At 36.9% G+C, this 23319-nt stretch overlaps 1 protein-coding gene across 3 annotated transcripts; it reads left to right on the top strand.

The window, feature by feature from the left end:
* Nucleotides 1-8218: 8218 nt before the first annotated feature.
* On the top strand, nucleotides 8219-23015 carry LOC127861375 (actin, cytoplasmic). 3 transcript variants are annotated; one of them, XM_052399778.1, is made up of 3 exons: nucleotides 8219-8450; nucleotides 8924-9066; nucleotides 21965-23015. In XM_052399778.1, exons 1-3 carry the CDS (start codon nucleotides 8325-8327, stop codon nucleotides 22824-22826), a joined length of 1131 nt encoding a protein of 376 aa, XP_052255738.1. In that variant the 5' UTR covers nucleotides 8219-8324; the 3' UTR covers nucleotides 22827-23015. The 3 variants fall into 3 exon arrangements, with proteins under 3 accessions (XP_052255738.1, XP_052255739.1, XP_052255737.1); XM_052399779.1 differs by having other exon boundaries at nucleotides 8222-8450; nucleotides 8924-9668; nucleotides 22090-23015; XM_052399777.1 differs by having other exon boundaries at nucleotides 8224-8450; nucleotides 8924-9538; nucleotides 22437-23015.
* Nucleotides 23016-23319: the final 304 nt, after the last annotated feature.

The following is a 23319-nucleotide window of genomic DNA, read 5'->3' as shown; positions in this document are numbered from 1 at the left end:
GCTGAGATGTCAGGTAAGGCTGTACAAGTAGATCTTGTCACATCATTCAGCTGAGATGTCAGGTTAGGCTGGACATGCACATCTTGTCACATCATTCAGCTGAGATGTCAGGTAAGGCTGGACATGCACATCTTGTCACATCATTCAGCTGAGATGTCAGGTTAGGCTGGACATGCACATCTTGTCACATCATTCAGCTGAGATGTCAGGTAAGGCTGGACATGCACATCTTGTCACATCATTCAGCTGAGATGGCAGGTAAGGCTGGACATGCACATCTTGTCACATCATTCAACTGAGATGTCAGGTAAGGCTGGACATGCACATCTTGTTACATCATTCAGCTGAGATGTCAGGTAAGGCTGTACATGCACATCTTGTCACATCATTCAGCTGAGATGTCAGGTAAGGTTGTACAGGCACATCTTGTCACATCATTCAGCTGAGATGTCAGGTAAGGCTGTACATGCACATCTTGTCACGTCATTCAGCTGAGATGTCAGGTAAGGCTGTACATGCACATCTTGTCACATCATTCAGCTGAGATGTCAGGTAAGGCTGTGCATGCACATCTTGTCACATCATTCAGCTGAGATGGCAGATAACAGAGGCGTCAAAGTTCAGGATTATGCCTGAAATCAGGATTTTGGCCCTTAAGGACCAATTTTGATATTGATATAAATCAGAGGATTTTTTTCTGGAATTGTAAGATTATTGTCACAAAATGTCATCTTAAACACAAATTATTAGCTCATCTATTTTTTGAAAAAAAATTATGAGCTATTGTCATCACCTTGGCGTCGGCGTCTGCGTCGGCGTCCGGTTAAGTTTTGCGTTTAGGTCCACTTTTCTCAGAAAGTATCAATGCTATTGCATTCAAACTTGGTACACTTACTTACTATCATGAGGGGACTGGGCAGGCAAAGTTAGATAACTCTGGCTTGCATTTTGACTGAATTATGTGCCCTTTTTATACTTACAAAATTGAAAATTTTGGTTAAGTTTTGCGTTCAGGTCCACTTTTTTCAGAAAGTATCAATGCTATTGCATTCAAACTTGGTACACTTACTTACTATCATGAGGGGACTGGGCAGGCAAAGTTAGATAACTCTGGCGTGCATTTTGACAGAATTATGTGCCCTTTTTATACTTAGAAAATTGAAAATTTTGGTTAAGTTTTGTGTTAAGGTCCATTTTATTCCTTAAGTATCAAAGCTATTGCTTTCATACTTGCAACACTTACTAACTACCGTAAGGGGACTGTGCAGGCAAAGTTATGTAACTCTGACTGGCATTTGGACGGAATTATGGGCCCTTTATACTTAGAAAATTGAAAGTTTGGTTAAGTTTTGTGTTTTGGTCCACTTTACCCCTAAAGTATCATAGATATTGCTTTCATACTTGGAACACTCGCAAACTATCATAAGGGTACAGTAAAAGGACAAGTTGCATAACTCTGGATGTCATTTTTACGGAATTATGGCCCTTTTTTGACTTAGTAACTTTGAATATATGGTTAAATTTTGTGTTTCGATCCACTTTACTTCTTAAGTATCAAGGCTATTGCTTTCAAACTTCAAATACTTTCATGCTATCATGAGGTTACTGTACCTGGCAAGTTGAATTTTACCTTGACCTTTGAATGACCTTGACTCTCAAGGTCAAATTATTAAATTTCTCTAAAATTGCCATAACTTCTTTATTTATGATTCGATTTGATTGATACTTTGACAAAACTACTCTTACCTGACATACCACAATAGACTCCACCCCAAACCATCGCCCGTGCCCCCCCCCCCCAACCCCCCCCCCCCCCCCCCCCCCCTATTTTTTTTTTTTTTTTTTTTTTTTTTTTAAGATCATCTCACAAATGACCACCACACCCTCACACTATACCCCCCCCCCCCCCACCCCACCCCCTCCCCAATTTTTTTTAAACGGTTAAAAAACAAAACTATTTATTTTGATTATTTTATGTTTGAAATACCGTCCAACCATCGCACCCAAGAATCCCCCCCCCCACCCCCCTTCCCCCCACCCGAATCCCCCCCCCCTATTTTTTTTTTTTTTTTTTTTTTTTTTTTTAAGATCATCTCACAAATTACCACCACACCCTCACACTATACCCCCCCCCCCCCCACCTCACCCCCCCCCCCCCAATTTTTTTTTATGAAACGGTTAAAAAACACAAATATTTATTTTTATTATTTTATGTTTGAAATACTGTCCAACCATCGCACCCAAGAATCCCCCCCACCCCCACCCCCACCCCCCCGATTTTTTTTTTCCTTTTTTTCGCATTTTTGGAAGAAAATGTAATAAATGTCCACACCCCCACACAATGCACCGCTCTTCACTCCATCCCTCCCTCCTTTGTGATTGAAAATGAGAGTCCCTTCACCTTTAAAAAGAAAATAGATGAGCGGTCTGCACCCGCAAGGCGGTGCTCTTGTTTTACTTTGACATAATGTTTACAAAGTTATATACACTTGTAAACAAAGTTACATAAGTTATATACAATAGTAAACAAAGTTACATGAATTATTAACCCTTTTTTGCTCTGTCCGTAAAACGATAGGCCTATTTTCAGGATTTTAGATTTTGGTGAATTGACACCCCTGAGATAAGGCTGTACATGCACATCTTGTCGCATCATCAGCTGAGATGTCAGATAAGGCTGTACATGCAAATCTTGTCACATCACTCAGCTGAGATGTCAGGTAAGGCTGTGCATGCACATCTTGTCACATCATTCAGCTGAAATGTCAGGTAAGGCTGGACATGCACATGTTGTCACATCATTAAGCAGAAATGTCAGGTAAGGCTGGACAAGCAGATCTTGTCACATCATTCAGCTGAAATGTCAGGTTAGGCTGGACATGCACATCTTGTCACATCAATCAGCTGAGATGTCAGGTAAGGCTGGACAAGCAGATCTTGTCACATCAATCAGCTGAGGTGTCAGGTAAGGCTGGAAATGCACATCTTTTCACATCATTCAGCTGAAATGTCAGGTAAGACTAGACATGCACATCTTGTCACATCATTCAGCTGAAATGTCAGGTAAGGCTGGACAAGCAGATCTTGTCACATCAATCAGCTGAGATGTCAGGTAAGGCGTGACAAGCAGATCTTGTCACATCAATCAGCTGAGATGTCAGGTAAGGCTGGACAAGTAGATCTTGTCACATCATTCAGCTGAGATGTCAGGTAAGGCTGGACATGCACATCTTGTCACATCATTCAGCTGAGATGTCAGGTAAGGCTGGATATGCACATCTTGTCACATCACTCAGCTGAAATGTCAGGTAAGACTAGACATGCACATCTTGTCACATCATTCAGCTGAGATGTCAGGTTAGGCTAGACATGCACATATTTTCACATCATTCTGCTGAAATGTCAGGTAAGGCTTGACATGCACATCTTGTCACATCATTCAGCTGATATGTCAGGTAAGGCTAGACAAGCAGATCTTGTCACATCAATCAGCTTAGATGTCAGGTTAGGCTAGACATGTGGTTGTGAAAGACATTTTTATGCCCCCGGATTGAATGATCAGGGGTATATCGTTTTTGACCTGTCTGTCTGTCATTCTGTGAAAAACTTTAACCTTGGTTAAACTTTTGCATGAACTTTTGCAATATTGAATATAGGAACATGATATTTGGCATGCGTTTGTATCTCACGGAGCTGCTCATTTTGAGTTGTGAAAGGTCAAGATCATCCTACAAGGTCAAAGGTCAAATATATAGCTTTAATAGGGGGCATTGTGTTTCTGACAAACACATCTCTCCTTTTAAACACATTTCTGAATTATTGTGTCTAGAAAACATTGCTAGTTGACACATTTGTGCGGGGTATTCATCAATTTTTGCCACAGAGTAGAGATAGCAAACTTCCTTTTTTCTTTTTTTTAGAAACTATATTTTGAAACTGGTCCAAACAATAACACCTTTGGTTTAACGGTTTCATTACCAATTATCTACAGAAACAAGGACCATTATCATACAGCAGACAATTAAATGGAAAATGGACACACACCAGTACTTGATTGAGAAATCTATAACAAGATGTTAGTCATCCTCTATTTATAGAAATGGTTAGTTTTAGCCTATGGTAGCCCACGGCCATAGTTCAAAAGTTTACAGTTTTATTTGCATAGCATTATTTGTGGCTAGGGTAATGCCTAATTAACAGTTGATAGTTATGAGTTCTTTAAGTGACCTTTATTTTAAGATTTGCACTTTCATCACATAGCATTAGAGAATATACAAATGTAAAAATATATAAAAAAATGCCAGTTTCTGAACATAGAAAACAAAATACTATACACATGTATGATCCAATACTATACACATGTATGATCCAATACTATACACATGTATGATCCAATACTATACACATGTATGATCCATGTTCTGGGAATAGAGGGCTTAATGCATGTGCATACAGTTTGTCATGAAATGTTAGCCTGTGCATTGTGCACAAGCTACTCAGGAAAAACACTAAACGCTTGTATGGTATTTTTTATTTAAAAGAAGTCTAATGCAAAGATACAGTTTTCTGATTAGCCTGTGTGGACTTCACAGGCTAATCTGAAATGACTATTTAGGCACACATTATTTAGTCTGATTCTCCAGACCAAGGCTCAGAAATGTTTGATTCATTTTGTGTGACATCATTCTGTCTTGTAAACTCTTTAAAATCTTTGCATTTTTATAAAAGGGTAAACTCAATATGAATTGTCAGCAAAGTAAAAAGTTGTATAGCCTAATTAACTGGGACTTAGAATTAAATGGCACTTCAAACTGAATATTTATATTGTTGTTTCAATCGCGCTAATTATCATATTGAATTATAAAAAAAGCTTTACATATTGTAATTCATAGAAACATGAGTTAAATACTCAACAACAAGTCTGATTTAAGAACTGCTGACCCAACACTGTTTGTTTTAAATATTCCAGAAATCCAATATGTGTTTATTTTCATAAGGGTTTTCACCTATTCTAACTGCACTTAAGATTGGTCGACGGGTTTTGTAAATAAGATCAAAGGTTCTTGTTTGTTTACATGCTGATATCTGATACCTTACTTGTACATGAAATAAGGACTACACTGGTAGAATCTGGTAATCTCCAGCCTGGGAAATTTTCAATTTAAATAAAACTCTCTCACTTGATGTAAATTGTACTTGACACACCCTTGTTTCATTTAATTATTCATGGCCCAGTTCCCATAGTTTAAATCTTTTTTTCGCACAATACTGTTTGATGGTATTTTTCATACAACAGTTTTAAATGATTGAATCAAATTTGGTCGCACAAAATATTGGTTTATGTGTGAAATGTCCAAGTGTCTAACTGATTTAATAATGTCTTAAGTGTCTAACTGATTTAATAATTCAGGTAATACAAATGACAAAGAAAGACAAAAAGAAGACAATCTCTTGTCTTAAAAAAATGTTTACATTAAAATGAAATACCAAAAATAGGTATGCTCCTACAAGGAAGACTCATAATTAACCTAATAACCTTGAATACTTTGGGCAATTAAGGATTAATTGTGATAGAAGGATTGAACTTAAACAACAAATGACCTGCCCATGTTAATACCAATAACTGGTTTTAGCTAGTTAATCATTGGAAAATATGAATGGAATTGATAATCTGTTGGTTTACTAAATACATTTCATCCATTAATAGTCTTGGACCAGGTTATAACAACTTAAAACAGTATGTGGTCCAAATTTCGCAAAACTCTCAAAATGAAAGGGTTTTTTCTATTGAAGTTTGTCGTTAAATCTCATGTTTACATTTTGCACATGTTTATTATTTATATTATCATATAATCAAACATATATTGTTTAAATCTATTTGATGCCAATGATGCATTCATATCTTTTATCAATTTAATAATTGCCTTTTGTCCTGAAAAAAAATATTTCCCAATGAAACTTGAACACTTAGGGATTTCAGTAGTCTAGCATAGCTGTGCCAACAGATTTAGACCTTTTAAAAAGTTTTCTGTATAATACAAGTCCATTGTCTTAAATCAAATTTCACTGTCCGTCGTTTATCCTCATTCTTATTCAGACATGAATTTTTTGGAAAATTAAAATAGTTAGATCTATTTCTTTTTAGATTTGCAAATATCAACTCAGCCAAACAGCAGAGGCGTAGTTATATACGTCTCTGCTAACAGGTAGTAAGATTATAGGCCCGTACCCAGGCCAAGGGCCCAGGGACCCGGCCCCCCCCCCCCCCAGCTGGCTGTCGAACTATGATTTTTTTATAATCGGCCCACTGCATTTTTTCTCTTTTGCAAGGGCCCACAGTACACTTTCCCTCAAAACAAAAGAGCAGCTGTGTTTTATTGTCCCTGATTACAAGCGGATTAACGCTCGCCAATCGAGATAAGCCTCTAGGCAATGTTTTCTTATCGCCTTGTACACACATCCCCGATCAGTCCCCCATTGTGATCATGAATGCTTCATCTATCAATGGTTGATGTAACATGTATTTTGATACGTGCAGCGAATGGAAGCAACTGCTACAGGAGTTCGTAGACTATGGTCTGATAATTGCCGACGCAAGTTTTTTTCCTTCTTTGAGAAGGCCCTAGACGTATTTTTCCCTTCTAAAAGTTTTTTTTTAAACCTTTTATTGGGAATTTTTATATTGAGAATAGGGCCCTGAATTTGAACCGGAACAAAAACACTGAGAAAGGTATTTAAACTGAGTATTTATAATTTTTGAAAGGAAATCACTGAAAAAGACTACGATGAGAGAGTTACCATGTTTGTTTTAAAGAAAAACAGATTCATAAATTTGCCGAGCAACAGATAAGAATTTGACATAATTCAGTATTTAAAATATTGAGTACCGAGAATTAAGTAATATCAACCTATTAATGGCTCATTGGTAAAAAATGAAAATTGAAACAACAAATCGATCTCATTATATAAGTCAACCTGATCCAGTGTAGAAAATTATTGTATAATTAAATTGTCTCTTTCCTTGAATTTGTTTGAAAGCAGTAAAATATGTTTAATTGATTATTTAAGACTTTCATTATTTCCCCCCCCAAAATTAGGCGTTTTGCGCAATATTTTTCCTCAAAAATGGCAAGGTATTTCCCAAAAAATCAGATTTAAAAAAACCTGTGACGTTATTGATTTGTGAAACAATGGTGGAAGCCATTCGAGAGTTGATGTGGATAATCGTTAGTTTTAACCTGTAAGTTTCGGAAATCTAAAGCTTTTAATATTGTTGTGAATTCACACCAATGTTTAAAGCTTAAGACTTTTGAAATGAGCTGATTTACTTGTTATATTCCATTAATTCATATCACAAAATACGTTTTTTATAAGCATTAAAATTCACCTTGCAAAGTGCCAAATTAAAAAAAGTATATTTATAGGGAGGGGGACCCCTCCCACACCCTCCCCGGTTGGGCCCCCCAGTAAAAAAATCCTGGGTACGGCCCTGGATTATACATACAATTAATGAGTGTAAGGGTTTTGCTCACTACTTAGGTTTAAATTACTTAAAGTCTAGACCTATATAAACAAAATTAACTCACATAATAAGTTACTAACACTTTGAATCAGGCCTGAATAGATTTTTTCTGATATCGGTCGTTCATATTTTTGTTGAGTTATTGATTAACTCGCTGATAACACGTATTTACTGACATCGATTATTACAATTTGAGTGTTTGTCTGTAATTTGATAACTGTTAAGAGATCAATTTTGGAGCTTTATTCAAACTGTATTTGATACGTTTACAGCGCTTCGGTCGTAATTGTTTCAATACACAGCAAAATATATTTGATACATTAATTGCCGACAGAACAAAATCAGTCTAAAAAAAGGATTAACGCTACAGTATATGACAAAGGCATTTTTTAAGTTTTCTCATAGTACTAGCGGTAGATTTATTATTCTTAATTACGAGTATTTAGATTCATTTAAAATTTCAATTTACCAATTTGCATACTAACACGTACATAAAGAAAATGAAAACACGTGCAGAATATATCGATTGACCTATCAATTTACATAGAGTTCGAACACCTAACCTAACTTACGACATATTTACTATAGTTTGCGACTGTGTGTCCTGTTCATTACTAACGCGCCGCAGGTCACGTGACTCTATCGCGACTTCGAAATTATTACCATATATGGTTAACTCTGTAAACGCGCATGCGCATTTTATATCGCGACACGCTCTAAGCGTCTTCAGTCGTAGACAAACCTTCAGCCGGAGCGAACGTTTGGATTTATTTTCGTACGTTGAGTCGGACATCTCTTAAACATGTGTGACGAAGACGTTGCAGCTCTTGTCATTGACAATGGATCTGGAATGTGCAAAGCTGGTTTTGCAGGAGACGATGCTCCAAGAGCCGTGTTTCCCTCGATTGTCGGCCGACCAAGGCATCAGGTTAGTTTATTCTATAATTCTGCATGATTTGTTACAATATAACTTGTGTTAAGTCATTCAAATCTGCCCATATCAATATCAAACCTAACTTTTTTTTCTGTTCCATTAAACTTAAAATAAGGTGTTTTACATATTCAGGGCGGGGCCCAATTAATTTGCATATTGCCAGTAAGGTGGTAATTAGCCTACACGTGGATCCGGTCATGAAATGTCAACTCTTATTGGTTGAGTGCATTAAATATTAAACTGATATTTATTTCATAAACCAAACTCATAAATTACCGTTTGTTGTGAATGGCACCTTAAATATTTTCTGCTTGAATATAGTTCAGAAAACTGAATAGTTTATTTGGAAATGTAAAATTGAATGTAAGCATCTGTATTATGGATACGGTTAAGTTAAACTCTTCATTGATTGCAATCTTTGATAGGTGTGTATGAATTTTAAATTCAGCGTAATTTGCAATTTTCAGGGTGTGATGGTTGGTATGGGTCAGAAGGACAGCTATGTTGGAGATGAGGCCCAGAGCAAGAGAGGTATCCTCACCCTCAAATACCCCATTGAACACGGTATTGTCACCAACTGGGATGATATGGAGAAGATCTGGCATCACACCTTCTACAATGAGCTCCGTGTCGCCCCAGAGGAGCACCCAGTCCTATTGACTGAAGCCCCACTCAACCCAAAGGCCAACCGGGAAAAGATGACCCAGATCATGTTTGAGACCTTCAACACCCCAGCAATGTACGTTGCTATCCAGGCAGTATTGTCACTGTATGCATCCGGTCGTACCACTGGTATTGTGATGGACTCTGGTGATGGTGTGTCTCACACTGTTCCTATTTATGAAGGTTACGCTCTTCCCCACGCCATTCTGCGTCTTGACCTGGCTGGTAGAGATCTTACAGATTATCTCATGAAAATCCTCACTGAACGTGGCTATTCATTCACAACCACAGCTGAACGTGAAATTGTCAGAGACATTAAAGAAAAGCTTTGCTATGTTGCACTTGACTTTGAGCAGGAAATGCAAACTGCAGCCAGTTCAAGCTCCTTGGAAAAGAGCTATGAGCTCCCCGACGGTCAGGTCATCACCATTGGAAATGAGCGATTCCGTTGCCCAGAGGCAATGTTCCAGCCATCTTTCCTGGGTATGGAATCTGCCGGTATCCATGAAACCACCTACAACAGTATTATGAAGTGTGATGTAGATATCCGTAAAGACTTGTATGCCAACACTGTCCTTTCTGGTGGTTCTACCATGTTCCCAGGCATTGCCGACAGAATGCAGAAGGAAATCACAGCCCTTGCTCCATCCACGATGAAGATCAAGATCATTGCTCCCCCAGAGAGGAAATACTCCGTCTGGATTGGTGGCTCCATCCTGGCCTCTCTGTCAACCTTCCAGCAGATGTGGATCAGCAAGCAGGAGTATGATGAGGCTGGACCATCCATAGTCCACAGAAAGTGCTTCTAAATCTTAAAAAAACTGTCTAAACTTGCAAACCAGTCATGTACTGGAAACTAGATCTGTTTATTGTTGAAGTATTACTTTATTGTCAGTATTACTTAATTAAGGCTGTGCTATACAAGATCTGTAATTCGAGTTGTGAGAAGGGGTTGTGCTTTGATAGGACAGTTGCATACTTAATTGTTCATTTGTGCAATTATGTGGCATGGTGACGAACAATTTTCAAATAATGTGGCTGTGAAAGAAAATAAATAAAAACGTTCGATTTAATGTACTTGTAACTTATAATATCTACACCCTCGTATATATTAAGTGTTTGCCCAAACATTGCATGCACACACATATGTATCTGTTGCTGTACGTAAAGTATAGTTAATGCACATTAGCAGGTCAGGTCGTCTTGCTATGATGCTAAACAATCTTAATGGACCACGCAACTACTCGTTTAAAGACAAGATGTAAGTTTTTTACCGTCCTATACATTTTTCGAAATTTCCAGATTAATTAAATTTACAAAACTATGTATGTACAGCATTCCCGATTAACGTCGCGTTTAATACACGAAGCGAACGAATATGAGAGCTCCAATTCGTAAAAGTGCATAAAATCCATCGTCCGTCTCCAACCACACAGACAGCCTATCCTATGTTCTGAAACTTTTACCGTTATAGCATTCGGCATTTAGACTTTAATCAATACTTAAATGCCGTCCTTAATTCCGGAGTTGTCGAACAACATGTTTCATTGTAAACATACGCGTGGGCGAGATAAACCCCGTCGATTTCATTGTAATTCACATCGAATCGGCATCTTTATTGTCCGGCATTATAGTTCTTGTTGTCGGCGAATAATATCTATATGTCCTTGCTTAAAAGTACAACCATCCTGTTGAAATTAAGTTTGCGAAAATGCTGTGCTTTATGAGAAATCGGAAACGAATGCCCGCTATACATACATGATTTTCAATATAAGACCTATACTTACTTGATTAGATTAGAAAGCATTGTTACGTTTTAATGGTGTATAAATATTTATCGATTGATATATCATATTTATATACACATGTTCAGATACATGTATTTAATACAGTATACTAATGTGCAAATATTGAGAGCGAAAGGTGTTGTCTCATTCGACGATGGTACGGACGATTTAAACAAATTAAACCATAAAATTGTGTGTAATTGGTCTAGCAAATGGAGCACGTTGTACCCGTGCTGAGCACATCTGGTCCAACATATTTCGCAATATTTCAAAAATCGGACAAATATTGTGATTTAGCGAAGAATTCCGGAGTTTAAAAATAATGCGAAATATATTAAAAATCCAATATAAAACTAACTTGCTCGGTAGAATTATCCTTGACATTTCAGAACATCTGGTCCTTGGCGCCACCTCGGCAGTAACAGGCTCGTTTATCAATGCAACGCAAAAAGAGGTGGCGCCCTTGATTATCGGCCGTGAGAGTATTAGACAGCATTCAAACTTTCTTCAACGTGTTTCAATTTAAGAACTTGCAAATTATCCATACATATACTGTTATTAAACGACGAAAGCATTTTCTTAATAAATATTTATGAATCGTAATACATTTATGTAATGTTATCAGAAGTTAGCGTGAAATAATACGAGATCGTGAAATGATACTCGTAACAACGTTTGATCTATGACCTTGGAACGTGTTCTATATTCAAACTCGGCAGTTCTCAATATTTATGATGAATTGGTCTGTTACATATCATCACATATCACTCACTACCGACCCACGAGAGATTGGATTTGATCTGTCTGGTCTGTTAATTTCGGATGTGCGTTCTGATAACCCAGATATTGTAGATGATCACGCAAATTCTGTATGGCACGAACAAAATATTAGAGAAATTTCGAAAGTACTTTTTAAAGCGATTATAGACTTAATTGTACTGAAAGTCCCTGTGTGATTTATAAGATTGTTCGCGTGTCAAACATGTCCACACAGTGATCGCACGCAATCTCAGAAATGATATAGGATGCAGCTATATAGCATAGCGCGCCTCTTCACATGTTCTTAAATATTTCCATGATACACTTTTGCATTAGTCAAGATGATCATCATTCTCAGCGAGCCCATGTCCAGTCACGATACAAAAACCGTGTGAGTTTCGATGTCCTTCCGTACTTGAGGCTGCATGATGTGAGGACCTGGAATGTGTTCCAATGGTTCTATCTAATAAACTTACTAGACTCACGAAAGTTGGAACTTACATTTAATGTACATGTAGAAGTAATTGTCGGCAGTTTTTAAATGAAAGGCATTCAATTTCGAGGTGTGTGGGCATCGGAATTCCCGGAAGGAAACACTACTGGCTGATATGGACTAACCATTAACAAAGCTCAGACAATTACACTATTTTGAATTACACTCGAAATCATATGACCCCGACGAGATATGACTCCCAGTAAACGCTTTATACTGGCCAAAGAAAGGACCGATTTAAATTTTAATATCGGCCTAATATCGGGGTTTACAAATGTTTTAGACCGGATGTACAACATAGCTCGATGTCGGTCCGACATTAGCATCATGCCGTAAACCCACCTAGATGTGCCTGATTCCAAATGCATGTGATTGCATATCATATACAAATTACAGGATGAATTTCACAAGTTACAGCAAATCTAAAGACTACATGTACTACATTTTTGTAATGAACAATTTAATGACTCGACAGTCTATTGTATTTTGTCGCTTCAATATTTATGTGCATGATAAAAATGAACAATTATTAACAGATGCGATGTCAACCTATATAATACACGTTGTATATGTCTCGCCAGTCATCGGGTCGCTGTCGGATTAATATTTGCACGAATGTTCAATATTTGTATCTTTTAAAGAACTCACGAGAAAGTTATTTAAGCAACTTTATATGATTGAACACGCACGTTGTCAATTCATAATTGATCTAATACAAGATATTATTCACTGTGTATGAGATATCTGTTAGTGGTTTGTGTTCGTCAACGGCAAGACCGGTAAATGAAATGATCATGATGATAATGATGATGAGAAGGAGGATGATGATGATGAGGAGGATGGTGATGGTGGTGGTGATGATGATGATGATGATGATGATGGTGGTGATGAGGAGGAGAAGGAAGAGGATGGTGGTGGTGATGCTGAGGATGCTGCTGCTGCTGCTGATGATGATGATGATGACGATTAAACAAAACGCAATAGCGTCTTCAGTGCATGGACCAAACCGCTTTTCGGAGTATCGAAAGACATTACCGTCATTTCGACAATTGTAATTTCGAGCGCTGCGACTTTTGGGGTGTGAACCCTGTGAGCCAGCAGAAATTACTTCTCAACCAGAGTCCACTCCGGGATGTGCTTAATGTAGGCGTTTTGCCAAACCTGCGTAAAGAGTTCTTGTAAGTTTAAATTCTGAGATAGAGTAGAAGTTATTCTAGTAAAATTAAGAAAAATACCACAACGGAACAAGACCTGCGTGTCATAAAAGACGTTTCACTGGGAACGCGCAAACCATGCTCATTGTAACTTATCACAGGTGGAGACAGTAAAAGATACATTTATACACATCTAGTGGGTGGGTTTCAAAGGATATGTCGATAAACTTCCCTCCAATGGTATTTGATAAAGGCTATCACCAATGCTTATCGGTTGAAATTCTTTTCCTCTTTATTAAACTTTGCTCCCAAAAGTCCATAAATTGCCCTATTGAGGTTAGAACACACACCCCTACAAAAGTCACAAATTTTAATGAGAATTTTTCAAAACTTCGGCGCGCGTAATATAGATCTATAACGATTTTACTACAACTAACAGTTATTGAGTTTGTCGCGATCGCAAAATCGGTCGGGGCCCATTTTTTACTTAAAAATAAATATTTGTAAACATGTTATTTACAATAAGACGCGTGTGGTACGAGCAAATATACATGCGGTATAAACATTTTAAACGTTAGTCTTCTTTTGAAACATTATTACACCATCAATATGCCCTTTTACGCCGTGTTGTAAGTATTTTTAATACAATAGGGTAAATAAACGCGTACGATCTTAATATTTTTAAATGCGAATCGTTCTTTATTATTTGTCGCCGATTTAGGTATAAGTTATGAGCGCTGATAATGTTGCTCAGGTCATTTTTATTATAGAAAAAAAAATAAACCAATTATACAAACACACGCACTCACACAACTGTTTAATTCCGCTTCTTAACACGATAAAATAAAGAAACTCAGTTTACATTGATTAACGCTTTAATATCGTCTTCAAAGACGCAATTGAATTGAAATTAATTTGATTGGTTTTCACAGCTACATTACGGTAATCGATTTTGCTGACTTCATTTATCATGCAAAATTATAGCGATTGAATGAATAGCAGTTTATATATCTTTATATGGTCGGTTGTTATAATGGTTACGAATTTGGGTAAAGCTCAAATAAAAAGGATATAAATACACATTTGGCATTTGCTGAAAACAGAATTTCCTAATTTTAATGTAACCATGTATGGACAAAATAATTGTACGTTGTCCAAAAATGGACTCAATACCAAATATGGTTGACTGCTTCTGGGGCGGTATGTTCAGGTGAACACATTGTTGATATTGCTTTCGGTACATCTTGACCCTCCCAGGTAAGTCAACAACATGCGTCATCTAATCATAAAAGGTTGCAAGCGAATGACGGACGGCTTGATAGATAACATAGTACGAAATATAAACTATTCGGTCGTAAATTAGTAACCATAATGATAACATGTTATTTATTAACCGTATAGATCTAATAAACTTCTCCAAATAAATGCCCACGCCACCACGCCCTTATTTTAAACAACTGAGTTCAATAAACAATATAAGAAACATGTATGCATTTGGTAAATGCGGCTGCACTGACAGGACCTAAGATATACAGTACAAAAAAGAAAATGAGCGCATTTTGTATTAGATCGTAACATGAGACGCTGGTATGCAACAAACAGAAGTCTTTGTATTATTATTATTAGTAGTATTATTATTACTATTATTATTATTATTAGCGAGGCTGTTTTCGTAGAAAACCCGAGCTATTGTCATAGCCAGCTCGTCGTGTCGTGTCGTGTCGTCCGCCGGCGTCGTGCTGCAACCTTAAAGGGGCCTTTTCACAGATTTTTGCATTTTTTTAACTTATTCATTAAATGCTTTATATTGATAAATGTAAACATTGGATCGTAAAAGCTCAAGTAAAAAATCAAGAAAAAAAATAAAAAAAGGAAAAGAACATTGTCCGGAGCAGGTTTCGAACCAGTGACCCCTGGAGTCCTGCCAGAGTCCTGAAGTAAAAACGCTTTAGCCTACTGAGCTATTCCGCTGAGTACACATCCGTGATGTATTTTATACTTTATATAAGCAATCTTCGTAGTTTCACAAAATTTAACGACAAAAACAGAACTCTCCAAATTATTCAATCGTTTCGCGTTGCAACGCTTTATAATTTTTAGGTTTTAAAATCGTCAAAAGATGCATATAATGGCTATATTAGAGCATGGTTAATGTTCAGTATTACTGTTTCCTCACAAATATCATAACTAAAACGAAAACTTACGAATCTGAAACAACTTTTTTCAATTTTGTCAATTTACCAAAGCGTGAAAAGATCCCTTTAACATTCGCTCTAAAATAAAAGTGCTTCCACCTACAACTTTGAAACTTCACATGTAGATGCACCTTGATGAGTTTTACACACCACACCCATTTTTTGGTCACTAGGTCAATGGTCAAGGTCACTGTGACCTCTAAAAAAAAAAGACAAGATTTTGCAGCCGAGCGTGGCACCCGTTATGCGGTGCTCTTGTTAGTAGTAGTAGTAGTAGTAGTAGTAGTAGTAGTAGTAGTAGTAGTAGTAGTAGTAGAAGTAGTAGTAGTAGTAGTAGTAGAAGTAGTAGTAGAAGTAGTAGTAGTAGTAGTAGTAGTAGTAGTAGTAGTAGTAGTAGTAGTAGTAGTAGTAGTAGTAGTAGTAGAAGTAGTAATATAAGTACTAGTAGTCGTGGTAGTGGTAGTAGTAGTAGTAGTAGTAGTAGTAGTAGTAGTAGTAGTAGTAGTAGTAGTAGTAGAAGTAGTAGTAGTAGTAGTAGTAGTAGTAGTAGTAGTAGTAGTAGTAGTAGTAGAAGTAGTAATATAAGTACTAGTAGTAGTGGTAGTGGTAGTAGTAGTAGTAGTAGTAGTAGTAGTAGTAGTAGTAGTAGTAGTAGTAGTAGTAGTAGTAGTAGTAGTAGCGTAGTAGTAGTAGTAGAGTAGTAGTAGTAGTAGTAGTAGTAGTAGTAGTAGTAGTAGTAGTAGTAGTAGTAGTAGTAGTAGTAGTAGTAGAAGTAGAAGTAGTAGTAGTAGTAGTAGAAGTAGTAGTAGTAGTAGTAGTAGTAGTAGTAGTAGTAGTGAAGGTAGTAGTAGTAGTAGTAGTAGTAGTAGTAGTAGTAGTAGTAGTAGTAGTAGTAGTAGTAGTAGTAGTAGTAGTAGTTGTAGTAGTTGTTGTTGTAGTAGTTGTAGTAGTAGTAGAATAACAATAAAAAGAATAATGAGTAGTAGTAGTAGTGATTGTAATTTAATCAGCCATTAATTGCTGCGGATGTATGGTGGCGATTAAACAGTAGCAGTTTATAGATAAATATAAGTAATACTATAGACGGCCAAATGTGTTATTACCTAATCATAATTCTGATGAATTCTCCAGACTTCTGTAAGATGACAAATGAGGCGATAAACGTTAGTGGTGATAATGATATGCGCAAATTCCAATCGGTATCTCTATCGTTTCACCCTAGGGTGTTAGCCTGTGTCAGTGATGCGTCAATAGATAAATAGATATGCACATTAAACAGGACTGTTAACTGTCAGAACACGTCGTCCATACAGACAGGTTAATTAAAGTGAGATTAACTGAAGAAATAAATATCATTAGACGCAGAAACTGTCAGAATGAACTAATTCAGTTGCAGACGATAATATACAGTATTCGAACGAACAGCTATTGCACTCCGATAACTAATCATACGATTTCTACGTGTGATGTTGCAAATCGCCATTTGACGTTTCTCCTAGAAGTCCAAATCGATCCTTATTTATTTTGCGGTTCAAAATGCATCATGTTATATGACATGCCATTAAAGTCCACAACTGAAAATAACAGCGTATTGCTAATTTATGTTTAACCTCAAAAACCTTTAAAACAAGCGTTAACGTTATGAAAAAACCTCACTTGGGATTCTGTAGTTTAAATCTATTTATGTAAGCTCGATTGCATTAACAAGGAGCGCCTATTTAGACGTTATCGAGTCCTTTTCTTAGGTAGAACTAGTATTTGAGGGAGATGAAATAAGGGAAGCTCCCACAGTGGGAATGATCAATCGAACCCGCTAACTTTCGATCGCTATTTGGGCACAATATACACGTTGCAACGGCAACCAGTCGCTTTTTCGGCATAGCTGTATAGGCCAGCTTTTCACCTTTCCTAGACGTCTGCGTTTATTTTTTGTAAGAATAAGAGTCTCTGCACACCCGTTGAGAATTCAAACTGGCAGATATGCCCAACACAATATTCCACGCAATGAACGATATTGTTTATGTTGTAATGACACTGATTTAGAAGACGAATATCATTTTATATGTATATGCCGATGTTACATCGATTTAAAAAAAATATATATAAGGAATACATATTATATTAATCCATCTGTGTATAAATTTCACAAAATATTAGTTTCTTGTGATAGATTAATAATTTCCAATGTATGCAAATATATAAAAGAAGCTCTAGTTGTAAGAAATACAATCCTAAATAATACTGTTGAATAGCTTTCACCACCCCTCGTTAGAACTTATGTGTTCTTACCATATATTATGTTTATTTGTATTGATTTTATGTTATATAATGTTATGTTATTATTCGCATTCACGTGACATAATATGATGTGTATTTTTAGTATTAAGACGATGTACTATTGCATAAGTCTGAATAAACTATGTCTGTCTGTCTGTCTGTCTGTAAGTGTCCAATATAATTCAAATACAATTTCCCGCGGCTAGATACGAATGAATACACTTCGTTTATTTAATCGGCTGATTTGAACATACCACCAGAACATTGGAAACATGGACGCGTCTTTGTAATACTGTTTTACTGCATGAAACAATTGTATCTCTAATGAAACGGCTTGATAGATAGAACAGTTTTACACTCAACTCTCGACATCAACGCAGTTTGCGCGTGCACCTTTTATTTTCAGAGGATTGCTAGCGCCAGTATCATAATAATGTATTAATTCTCGATACTGTAATAATCGACAAACCACTGAAACAGGTTTGTTCGAAGAAACGCGCGTATGAATGTACGGATACTTCGCGTGTGGCCGGTTGACGTAGTGTTTCTTTTGGTTTTCTGTTTTGTATCTATAGGTTTATGACCAGCAATATGTAATAATGTAAAATAAGCCGCGAAAACTCCGCGTAACATCCCGTACTGCGTGTGATGCAGCTAAGAACTGCACAGAAAAAGACATTCGCTATCTTTGATCTCATTCATTGAACTCTTTACCTTTCACCAAATCAACCACAATCAACGCCGTATATCTTTTTAAAATATATTTCTTGTTAATAATAGAACAGATTGAGTATGGGGCTGATTGAAAAAAAAACCCACACATCTTCGTGTAAGGTATTTGTCCATGTTATTTAGCAGAAAACCAATATACTTTGTTGTGGGATAGCAAGAAAAGATGCACGAAGATAAAAGCGCACATGATGGCACGATGCATGAAGATAATAGTGCATATAAAATCAATGATTCGCCCCTACAATGTTTATATATCATGAGTTGTGCATCGCTCTCGTTTCTCCAGATACCGAAAATTGTGTAATTTTATACTGATCATTATCTTAGGGTTTGCCCGAAACGTTGACAAGTGAAATTATCGCATGTTTCTTGTAACGTGAAAAAATTGCTATTTTGAACAATCTTCCTTTTTTTGTTCAAAACAGATCAAACGTTGAGGACTAACAAACTAGAATATAAGTTAAGACATAATATATCCGAAAATCATTAAAATAAGAGTTTCATAACATTTACATTTCGGGTTCTAGTGGTAAACCCATTCAGACGCGCAATGATCTGTATTCGGGGATCCTCATATTTTTTTGTGCAGACATTATACTGGGTATCAATGGTAATTGTTATCTTTTATTTAACTTAAATTGTCCATTTTGCGTCTTATTAAAATGTGAGAAAATGAAATGTAGGCATTCATATCCCCAAACCACGTCAAATGTTAGCATACCGTGAATGATTATACTGCCTCCGTTCTGGCGTCGGCAATACATATCTGATACATGATTTGCTCAGAAAATTTGTAATGAAGGCTATATCGATGTATATACATGTGTAATGTATTTCGTATCGTTCTACATCCAACGAAATAAAGGTTGATTACGACCACATGTACGTCACCACATTGTGAAGCTCGCTTTTTTTTGCGAAGTATACTTCCAAACTATCTTAGGTGTGTTTACACACTCATTGAAATTCCATTCACCGTTTTAGGCTCTACCTGTAATCTTGTGATTCGCTGTTCTGCTTTGTAGCGCATGTCCATATTTGGTAATATGAATTCTCTAGCGCATGCGCACTGACAACGACCACTACAATTGTATAAACGGTATAAAATAGCCCTTGTGTCTGTCACTCCAACAGAACAACTCGCACAGCGAAGACGTGTAGCGAATTTTATTGGACGTACAATTACAACATCTATTTAACAAAATGTGTGACGACTCAGACGTTGCAGCTCTTGTCGTTGACAATGGATCTGGGATGTGCAAAGCTGGTTTTGCAGGAGACGATGCCCCAAGAGCCGTGTTTCCCTCGATTGTCGGCCGACCAAGGCATCAGGTTAGTAATATTTTAACATTATCTCGGATAAACGTGCTTAAATAAATATTTTGCTTCATCTGAATATCAATTGTAAACTTATTAAGATGCGGATTTAAGTTATTGCAATTGCGCGTGCACAAATGTGAGATAGATCTAATTAGTTTGAAACCGTTATCAATCGAGATTATGTATTGGAATATTAAATTTTATTTTGTTTCCTTTGGTTGTTTCTGGGAAATAACACTTAGTTTAAAAGCACTCGTCGTTAAACTGTATTGTAGCGAGAATAGCGTTTACTAATGTTTTACATATCCATTCTTAGGGCAGGGCCTAATTTGCATTTAGTCGGTAGCGTATTGCGCATGCGCGGCACACTGTCTAGCCGTACATACGTTATTTGTGAATCATACCTGTCAATATGCCAAACATGTTAGAATTAATATGTTTTAATCTTTTAAAAACAAGGAATAAGCAGGCCTCGTACAAATGCAATTTTGGATTATGTTGTGTGCAAATAAATTGCAAAACTACTTATACCCAAGTAGTCCAAATTTTTGACGCTCTTAAATATTAAGCTACTTTTTATATGGGTAATATTTGGAGCGTACAAAGGGTGAAAGACCAATTATGTGGTGGGTATTTTTTGTTCTTTGTCTATATTGTTGCGCAAGGATTTTGTGCGCAACATTCAAGCCCCGATATAAGACACTTAATAACAACGGATTGCAATAATATTTACATACCTGTGTAGACAATTCATTTCTCGATAATGTTCCGTAAAAATTAAGTAATGACACTTTGAATTTTGCACGCCTGAGCAATTTAAATCCAACCACTATTCAATTTTTCAATATCTCTCGATTCGCTCGCTGTGTAGATATAAATCGATAACACGACCTCGATGTAAAGCATCTGGTTTAAAGTGGAAGAATAAACAGCGTAAAATACAGTTTGCGTTCGTCTGTTGTGGTGCAGCGCGTTACATAGTAAACTGATGTTATACTTTTCTGGATTAATTTAGCATTGTTTTTTTTCTAAATTGACAATTAAAAAGTTCTGAAATAAATTACATCTTTTATTTTTATACTGTACATAAATAATATTGATACAGATCGTACAGTATACCGTCCTTTGTAACGTAGAATGTAAGTACATAAAACAACACAGACAGAGGTGCGAAAAAGACATGCATAAACACTTCCTGAAACTTAGAACAGTGAATAGAAACTGCACCATATCTGTTTTGAACATATGCTTATTAAATCGACAAAGTTTAGCATACTAGATCTAGTTACGTAAAAGTCGGTGTTAAAAGCTCATGTTAAATAAAATTACGCGTACACGTTACACCGTAATGCCTTCTTCTGATTGGTTCATATTTAAATCAGTTTCATGACATGGCTACAGGTCAGTGATTGTTTTGCGATTTAAGCAGAAGTTTAACTGAAGAATTTATGCCTTTCTAACTTCGAATCGACGATATTTGATGTAAAAATGAACTTCTGAATTAAAACTGAATGAGTTGGTAATGTTATTTTGCAATTTTACGCAAATTGATGAAAATTTAAACTTACTGGTTTCCACCACAAAAAAGGTCCTTCAACGATGAGACGTTCCAAAGAATTTAGCCCATATAAAAAGTATCTCTAAATTCTTTGCGCGTCTTATAAATGAGACTAATACCCAAGATGCACGAAATTACCGTGCGGGGGAGATGGGCCTATTTATATTTTATAACAAAGCAGATTGTCTATTCGTTATAAGCATGGCTTACTTCTTTACTATTGAACTTATAATTTTATCTGTAAATGCAAGACAGAATACTCTTAAATTTAACATTGTATATGTAATAATTGGCTTTTTGCCTGGCAGATTAGAATAACTCGCCCTTTAAATCAACTTGATGAACAATAATTCTTTAAAAACCATTGAGCTTTTGTCGCTTGTTATTAGTTTGTCAAGGCATAAATTTATTTATAATTTGTTTTCAGGGTGTGATGGTTGGTATGGGTCAGAAGGACAGCTATGTTGGAGATGAGGCCCAGAGCAAGAGAGGTATTCTCACCCTCAAGTACCCCATTGAACATGGTATCGTCACCAACTGGGATGATATGGAGAAAATCTGGCATCACACCTTCTACAATGAGCTCCGTGTCGCCCCAGAGGAGCACCCAGTCCTATTGACAGAAGCCCCACTCAACCCAAAGGCCAACAGGGAAAAGATGACCCAGATCATGTTTGAGACCTTCAACACCCCAGCAATGTACGTTGCTATCCAGGCAGTATTGTCCCTGTACGCATCTGGTCGTACCACTGGTATTGTGATGGACTCTGGTGATGGTGTGTCTCACACTGTTCCTATTTATGAAGGTTACGCCCTTCCCCACGCCATTCTGCGTCTTGACCTGGCTGGTAGAGATCTTACAGATTATCTCATGAAAATCCTCACAGAACGTGGCTATTCATTCACAACCACAGCTGAACGTGAAATTGTCAGAGACATTAAAGAAAAGCTTTGCTATGTTGCACTTGACTTCGAGCAGGAAATGCAAACTGCAGCCAGCTCAAGCTCCCTGGAAAAGAGCTATGAGCTCCCTGACGGTCAGGTCATCACCATTGGAAACGAGCGATTCCGTTGCCCAGAGGCAATGTTCCAGCCATCTTTCTTGGGTATGGAATCTGCCGGTATCCATGAAACCACCTACAACAGTATTATGAAGTGTGATGTAGATATCCGTAAAGACTTGTATGCCAACACTGTCCTTTCTGGTGGTTCTACCATGTTCCCAGGCATTGCTGACAGAATGCAGAAGGAAATCACAGCCCTTGCTCCATCCACGATGAAGATCAAGATCATTGCTCCCCCAGAGAGGAAATACTCCGTCTGGATTGGTGGCTCCATCCTGGCCTCTCTGTCAACCTTCCAGCAGATGTGGATCAGCAAGCAGGAGTATGATGAGGCTGGACCATCCATAGTCCACAGAAAGTGCTTCTAAACTGGACTTATGATATTGCTTGTTGTTTTCATACCAAAATGTACCTTCATGTTCGTGTTCATGGCAATTTTTGCTACATAGATCTTATGTGATAAAACTTCTTGATTTGTTACAATGAACAATTATATGATAACTTATTTTTCATACAAAATGATATAAAAAAAACCTTGAATAAAAAATCCAAAATTTCTTGCGTTGTTTGACTCCAATCAATTTGATGTCGTATAAGAGTTGTACTTCAGTTACTGCACGCAGGCAGACCCCCGAGTATAAATTTAAAATTGTCAACAAGCCAGAAATAAAAAAACTTTGGGAATACTTGAAATATATATTTTACCCTAACACCATTGGTTATAGATGTGCTCTCTGAAAGCATTACATGTTAAAAATTACGGACAGGTGGTGTTAACTCTGGTCCCCCACAATACAGGATCACAACGAAAACTTTGAAATCTTTCAGTTACAATTTAATACCTAGGAATTTATGTTGTAA

The sequence above is a fragment of the Dreissena polymorpha genome, chromosome 16 (assembly GCF_020536995.1).
Source record: "Dreissena polymorpha isolate Duluth1 chromosome 16, UMN_Dpol_1.0, whole genome shotgun sequence".
In the NCBI taxonomy this organism is placed as follows: Eukaryota; Metazoa; Mollusca; class Bivalvia; order Myida; family Dreissenidae; genus Dreissena; species Dreissena polymorpha.
This window is presented reverse-complemented; position numbering and strand designations above follow the sequence as displayed.